The 7,520-nt window shown below is 42.0% G+C and overlaps 2 protein-coding genes and 1 non-coding gene across 3 annotated transcripts; 2 read left to right on the top strand and 1 right to left on the bottom strand.

The window, feature by feature from the left end:
* Positions 1–1,737: 1,737 nt before the first annotated feature.
* On the bottom strand, positions 1,738–2,522 carry LOC116201995. Its single transcript, XM_031533495.1, has one exon. The coding sequence runs from the start codon at positions 2,358–2,360 to the stop codon at positions 2,073–2,075; it is 288 nt and encodes a 95-aa protein (XP_031389355.1). The 5' UTR covers positions 2,361–2,522; the 3' UTR covers positions 1,738–2,072.
* A 1,720-nt stretch (positions 2,523–4,242) lies between these two features.
* TRNAL-AAG lies at positions 4,243–4,323 on the top strand. Its single transcript has one exon. It is a non-coding gene; the product is annotated as a tRNA-Leu (tRNA).
* A 178-nt stretch (positions 4,324–4,501) lies between these two features.
* Positions 4,502–7,312, top strand: LOC116201296. Its single transcript, XM_031532480.1, has 5 exons — positions 4,502–4,931; positions 5,217–5,320; positions 5,462–5,575; positions 6,416–6,499; positions 7,079–7,312. Exons 1-5 carry the CDS (start codon positions 4,625–4,627, stop codon positions 7,133–7,135), a joined length of 666 nt encoding a protein of 221 aa, XP_031388340.1. The 5' UTR covers positions 4,502–4,624; the 3' UTR covers positions 7,136–7,312.
* Positions 7,313–7,520: the final 208 nt, after the last annotated feature.

Genomic DNA, 7,520 nt, shown 5'->3' with positions numbered 1-7,520 from the left:
AGAAGAGCTTCTTTCAAAAAAAAAAATTTCATAATAAATTTTGGACGGGAGATTATGTGTTGTAAAAAAAAAGAGTAAATATGTCATATATTAATAAGTAAATTAATTAATATTTACCCTCTGGCAGGCTAATAATGATTTTTTATTATGCTGCTAATTAATTGGAAGCTTGTCTTGTATGTCTTTCACAGGAATTAAACATGATTACGGCGCTACACATGTTGATTTTCCTTGTACTACTTTTAATTGTTCTACTGGACGATAATTTCAACCACATGCCTGTTGGAAAGTAGACCAAGCAATCCCCCCTTAGATGTTTGTAAGCAATATCTAAATTCATATGATCTAGATCTCATGCTCCGTTAATCACCAACAACACTGCAATTTGATTCCCGACAAATCATAGATCTAAATCTAATGTTATGCCGCTCAGTCTTTTGGAATCATCATTTCCCTCGAGATTAGACGAAACCGAATGACCATCTTTTAGAGGTCTGCATATGTGATTGAACCTTATTATATATCCCGTATGGTTTATTTATTTGTTCATTGACAAGGAGTTCTTGAGATTTTTCGTATGATGCGCTCGGAAGAGTATGAGCAGTCGAATTAGGAACATAGCACTATTACTATATTTTTTGTACGATATGAGTGATCTCGTTCTCCCTCATACGAGACATGATATTATGGAGTCGAACTATCCATCTACTGCCATGCACTTGTTACTCATTATCTTCAACTCATCAATCACATTCTCGATCTATTCCATTCCATGCAAATCCTAATCGCAGCATGTAAACCCTCATTTCGGCTTTAATTACGCAGTACCAAAACTTTAGGCTTCGGACCAATCCTCCTCTGGAAAAAGAGCACTTAATTACACGAACAAATGCTAAGGATAAAATAAAATTAATGCTTTAATTACTATGACATCGAGTCGAACTGTGTCCTTCCCCACACTGACACATAGGGGCGAATATGGAGCCGAGGCCCAGAAAATGAGTACGGGTGAAGCCCATTACTAAAGAATTAGTCTTAGCCCAATGTTAACGGGCCTAACACGGCCCATTTACAATACTTGCCCACTACATCGTAAGGAGATTGAGGGGACATGAAAACACGACATGCAGCCAACATTCATCCTTAACCTTCTCTCAATTAGACGCTTAATAAAATGTTATATCCTGTCTTCTCATATTCACCACTTCACTAATGGATTCTCTGCGTAAGCTGTTCGGTAAGCCCGGGTCAGAGCGAAGTTTATTGGCATAATATGCCCGGCGGTCGATGGAGATGCTCATGCCCCCTTGTTCGCAGAGAGCACTACACACCTCAAACCACCCGAAAATTGCGAGCGAGTCCGGAAGAAACCACACTAGTTGTGAACCGAAATTCAGGGAATTCCAATTTTCTTGTAGTCCAACGTAGATTCAAGAACTGCTAACAATGATATTAGCAAGCATAATACATACGTCAAGGTTTCCAAGTGTAACTTCAATCGACGATCAAATTTCAGAATTATTCGCTTGGACAAACGAAGCAATATCAAACCAAACCGTTTAACGCGGCAGGAAATTTATGTTCCGAAAAACGACAACACAGTTTTGTGTACAACAATTCCACGGTAGATTACGATAATGAACTAAATTCCAATTAAATAATAAACCACAAACATGCAAAAATCATCAGCCAGTCACAATTTCCACATATATCGAAATGCAACAAGCTGATACTACCTTGTGATACCGACGAAATATATACATTACCAACAAAATTTATACCATTTTGGCTCGAATTTCTATGGCAAGAAAAATAAGAACAAATCAAATAGCTATGAAGTAACGATGAAGTTGTCGTTTGATATGAGAATGGGAATTGATCAAAATAAAACATTACATTACGAGGCCTAATGCCATTCTCATCTCTTTCTCCAACGTATATGCTGTTTTACTACTGCTGATTATATTACATCACTTTAATCTTTCGGAAGTACAAAAAAAAGAAAAAAAAAAAAGGCGCAGGATTGAATTTGTACCGACGATTATAGAACTACGAGGAGAAGTCGGGCCGGCTCAATAAGGGCGGTTCGGGCGCTTCACCGAGAGCTGGACCGGGATGGGCCGGCCGGTGCCAGTCCCGCCGCAGCTGCTGCACGCCATCCGTCCAGACCCGGAGCAGGTCCGGCACCCCACGTCCCCGTCGGACCATTGGGAGCATAGGCAGGCGACGCGGCCCGTGCCGTTGCAGGTCGAGCACCGCTGGAAAGGGCCGGCCATGGGCTTCTGGTCCATGACCGACTTGACGAGGACGGCGCCTGCCAACATGCTGAGGCCCAGCTGAGTCAGCACGATCGGGCCCATGGCCGGAGCTTCGCCGGAATCTGCCGAGAACGGAGGGGGAGAGGAGATGAGGAACAGGAGGAGAAAATCTTTGTATTGGTTGGAGAGGGAAATAGATTGAGAATTTTGGTTGTTGATTTTTAATTTGCGTGCAAGGAAGGAAGTGGTGATGGGGTCGAACACGTAGGCGCGTTAGTGTTCGGTGGCTTAAGAAAAACGAGGAGGCTTTCCATCTTGGAGGGTAGCGAAGACTATTATTCTGGCTTTGTTTTTTTCTTTTTTCTTTTTTTTTGGTAAAAAAAACAACTACCGACTGGCACATGAGGTCAATTTACTTCCGACCAGCACTTGTCTGACCGGATGATTTGGGAGCTCGAATGACTGACTAGACTACTTCTCCGGTCGAGTCTATAAATACTTGACTCACTCCACTTACTTACCGAGTTATTCAAACATTCCCTCAACTCTTTCATTTCCCGCTATTACATTTTACTCTCTCTAGTGTGGACGTCGGGTCTATCCAGACCGCCAATCCCTGACTCGGACTTACCTTCGTGAATCACAGGCCACCGGAGCTCCGATGGAGCATCAAGCAACATCACCGAATTCACAACCTACGAGGTCTGCCAAGCTAGATCTCGTCAGGATTATAATAACAATTCTATTCTGACAATCTAAGATGTGGTTGACCGTGTTAATTACATGGGAAATTTAACCTAGATTATGAAGTCTCGTGTTAAGAGAATTGTAAGTATGCTAAGACCCGTTTGGATCTAAGACATCCGGACAACCAATCCAAGTGGTCACAACTTGACAACCCTTGCCTTAGTTACACGTGGAGTTTTTTCTTATTCTGCGGCCTCGGAGGAGGTGCTTGATTCCTATTTCTCCTATAGAATGGACGGTGGTGATTGCCTATAGGTTAATTAGCTGGCTGGAGCTCTCTAGATTCTTATTTAGATTTGGATTTGGGTACTGGGCCCCCTTCAGTTGCGGTGCTGGAAGGTCGACGGGTTGCGCAAAGTTTCTACACTCGGTCAAATTAAACACTTGGTGTGGAATCGACGACGGTCGGTCCACGCGGTTGCAAGTGACGTACTCATCAAATTTATCTTTTTTCGGTTAGAGCAGACGCTCAAAATTCCTTACTCATCCTAAAACATGTGTTTATTATTATTATTATTATTGAAACTTGTGCCTTGGAGTTCTATTTTCGGAGACTTTCACATGAAAATGACGATATTCGAGTGTCGTTGAAATAGAATTTATCATACGCGGATGCTTAATAGGGTTTTATCTGTTATATGGATGATGTCGTGTTGTAATTTTTGCCAAGGTGGGGACCATACCTCTCATCCAAAGCAAAGAAAAGAGAAATACGGGAACGAAAATGGACCATACCCTCTGCAATATCTTCAGCCGGGGGATTGAAGATAAATCCAACTCTTGATTCTTCACGAGTTCTAAAAGGATAAGGTCATAGCTGTAGGTTTTTGCCAGGTTCCGACACCGAAAGAAAATCCCGCGAGGATTAGGGAATGCCTTTTGGTCTGAATTTCTGAGACTGATTTCATAACATATTTGATACGATTATCAAATTAGCTTGATTTTATCTTCAAAAAAAGTATCATGGATCAAAAGAAAATACCGTCTTGGAGTTTTATCAACAATTTTCTTGTGTAGACGACGATTTGGTTTTTTTTTAATCCTTATGTACGGAATTACAAAGGAAATTCTTTCGACAATGATGTGAAGAAAGCTCGATGTAAGTAAATGAATTTTTGCTCTACGCCTCCGGGCTTCTTAACTTATGATAATAACATTGGCAAACATCGACAAGAATGAACCCTGTTTCAACATATATATACAATTAAAAATATCTTTCAGCTTAAATGCCATCGATGTGGAGATGGCCGAGTTGGTCTAAGGCGCCAGATTAAGGTTCTGGTCCGAAAGGGCGTGGGTTCAAATCCCACTCTCCACATTTCCTTTTTGTTATTATGAGCTCCTCCTCTCTCGGCCCAATTCTCTCTAGCGAGCCCATTTGCAATCCAACTCTTCGGCCCAGACCCAATTACGGCCCAATAAACCACCAGCTCAAGGGCAAAATAGTCATTTAGTCTTCTTCATCACTGTTAGATGATGAGCGCGAGCTTCTGATCAACGGCCTTCAAAGCTCCACTGAAAAATCTCCGCCTTTCCTCTCCCTCCTCCTCCTCCTTCCTCTCCGACTCCGAGACGTTTCGCATTTCAGACCAAAGGAAACAAGCGCAGGCGTATCGACAATGGCGTGTCGAACCGTGCTGCGAGGCGTGTTCCTAACGGAGCCGTGGAGGCCCCTTCGGTCAAACCTGAGCTGCTGCTCCTCCCTCTCGTACCCGAGAAACGCCGCGCTCTGCTCCGCCCGGAGGATGTCGTGCGAGTATACTGGCCCTGCGGATACTATGTATTTCGGCTCCGCATGGACACAGCAACAGCAGCAGCAGCTCAGCTGCTCAGGCAACGACGCGGCGTCGCCTTCCTCGTCTGATCCCTCCGAGGACGATCAGGAGCAGAATCCGCCTCAGGAGGCTGTCCTTAAGGCCATTTCAGGTCCGTTTGGCTGTGCCGATAAATGCTCGGGTTGCCGGTTTCCAATATGGTCCGATGCTGAGATTACTGTGGATTGCCGATGCTACTATAATTGATAAAGAGGAGCCGGATTCTTTTGTTCCATTCAATTGGAACATTAATTTAGTTTGTATCGACAGGGAAATAGCTCGTAGTCTGCTCACTAGTTGCCTTCTGCTTTAGGAATTTCACAGTTTATGCTTTAACGACACATTGAGTTTGCATTAATCCAAACGAAGTGTTAAGGACTTTGTTGTTGCTCTGCAGAGGTGTCCAAGACCCAAGGGAGAGTTGGGCAAACAACAAACGTCGTTATTGGTGGGACAGTAACTGATGATTCTAGCAACGAGTGGCTTGCCTTGGATAAGAAGGTAAGTGGTGCTTCCTTTTGGTCTCGATCCCTAACAAAAAACTCCTGTAGAATGTAACCTCAACCATGATCAAATGTATATAGATGTTGGAGGGTCAATGCTGGTAGAGTCGAGAAGCTCATTGCTTGTTGTGCTTGACAGGTGAACACATACCCGACAGTCAGAGGGTTCACTGCCATTGGAACTGGTGGTGATGATTTTGTGCAGGCTATGGTTGTTGCCGTCGAATCTGTCATCCAACAGCCAATCCCTAAGGTACTCGATTGAGTTTTCCTCTGCAGATTCTATAGTAGTTCTTTGAATATGTTGAAGTATGTGTATGTGTATGTGCGCTTGTGTGTGTGCGTGTTGTAGTTTAGGCTTGGTTGGAATCACGAAATTCAATTATTGAACATGTCTGAGATGCATTTAGATGCGTAAATGAAATGGACTAGATATACCTAGTATTTATCAAGGAACATGCATTTGTGGATCAATCCGAAGGGGCAGATACCCCAGAATGGAAATGCCCTTGAAGTTTGTGTCAAACTTCTAAAGTCCTTGTTCAGATGGTGGGGGTGACGGTTTTGGGAGGAGTTCCCTTTGGGCATTGGCCATAATTAGAAACAGACTTAAGCCAGGTTCCAGCATTAGTTTGTACTGGGAAATTCGCCATGCGATAAACTTCTAGTTTAATGTCATATTGATGCTCAACATCTTAGATGCAGGTAGTTCTTTCTAGCTGCTTGGACTATTCCATGCTTGTCCATTAAACATGCTAAGAAGGGATTCATGAAATGCCAACATTTCTTGAATTTATACTCATGCTAGAATGTGTAGGTTATCCTTGGACTATGGTTCCTGCAGATAAGGTTTTATGTTTTGGCTTGTTAACAAAGAGAGGTGTTTTATTCCAATATGAGTGGAAAGATGATATAGTTCTCTGTAAGCTCGCTGTTAATAATGAAAGGATTCCAATAGCTACAAAAGGCAGTTACTACATTTATTTGGGCACTGATTGATTCCTGATATTAATGGAAGATGTGGATAACTATAAAAGCCATTAAGAAATCGGGCCTATTACTGATGGAAAATTGTCTAATTACGTCATGCCAGGGTCGAGTGAAGCAGAAATTGTCATCCCAGGGCAAGTACGTTTCTGTAAATATTGGACCAATTCAAGTCATTTCAAGTGAACAGGTTTCTTTCTCTTTTCCTCATTGTGCCCTTGCCTGTGCACTCTTAGTAGCATCAACTGTTGGGTTTTTGTGAAAGGATGGATTAAGATTGAATTGGTCCTGGGAATATGCAAAAGTCTCCTCAGTTTCACAAACATTTTTGTGATTTGAAGGACATATACTTCGTAATGATCTTTAAATCATTGTTTGCATATTGTGGTATAACCCTGATGGTTAATGTCAGGAATAAATATTTTTGTAGTATTGTCTACTGGTTAAGATGTTTTCGGGATAAGTCAACTCGCAGGGTCTGTGACATCCCAGAAAGCACTTGATTATGATGACTTTCGTAAGCTGGCTTGTGTATCGAGCATTCACTTGTGATTTTGGAATCCGTTGAAGACTACTTGCTCCTTTGACCTCATATATATGTTTTTGTGATCTGTTTGTCAATGTCGCTTGTCTTTTTTGACTACCTTACAAGCCACACTTTTTGGTGCATCCAAATTTTGCCAGGCATAGCGTCTTTTCTTGTATTTTGAAATTCTCATGCCATCAGGTTTTTATCTACTAATACGGAGGCTGTTGGGATTCTTTGCAGGTTCAAGCAGTATATAATGCCATGAGGAGAGATGACCGGATGAAATACTTTTTGTAATTCAATTTTCATCCTTGTATAGGAAGTTCACGTGCTCTGCTATTCACCCCCAATTTTCGGTATCAGTTCTTTTAGTTAATCAGCTATATGTTCCTTTCATTATTAGCTTGTAAGCTTTATTTTAGATCAAATCAAATTCTATTTTATGTCACATTCAGTCTCTTTATGTTGCCCTGACATCAGTACGTTTGAAAACTGATACACAGCTATATCAGTTAGGAAGATGATTGGTGATGAGCCTTCTTAGTATTTGCTGAAGTAGCATCTTCATAGGTTAGGCTGGGGATGAAATTTCTTGGTGGAAACCATATAAAAATCATTTTCCAAACTCATCACAGTTCGCCGACAAAGTCCAGTTCCATGAGTTATATCGGCCAGCAGCTAC

This window comes from Punica granatum, chromosome 3, assembly GCF_007655135.1.
Source record: "Punica granatum isolate Tunisia-2019 chromosome 3, ASM765513v2, whole genome shotgun sequence".
NCBI classification, from domain to species: domain Eukaryota; kingdom Viridiplantae; phylum Streptophyta; class Magnoliopsida; order Myrtales; family Lythraceae; genus Punica; species Punica granatum.
The sequence above is the reverse complement of the archived record's forward strand: the minus strand, read 5'-3'. Positions and strand labels throughout refer to the sequence as shown.

Coding starts and splice junctions, on each gene's coding strand:
- LOC116201995 (XM_031533495.1), bottom strand. CDS start 2,360: ATGGGCCCGATCGTGCTGACTCAGCTGGGCCTCAGCATGTTGGCAGGC.
- LOC116201296 (XM_031532480.1), top strand. CDS start 4,625: ATGGCGTGTCGAACCGTGCTGCGAGGCGTGTTCCTAACGGAGCCGTGG. Junction 5,576..6,415: donor TCCAACAGCCAATCCCTAAG/GTACTCGATTGA, acceptor ACGTCATGCCAG/GGTCGAGTGAAGCAGAAATT. Junction 6,500..7,078: donor AAGTCATTTCAAGTGAACAG/GTTTCTTTCTCT, acceptor GATTCTTTGCAG/GTTCAAGCAGTATATAATGC.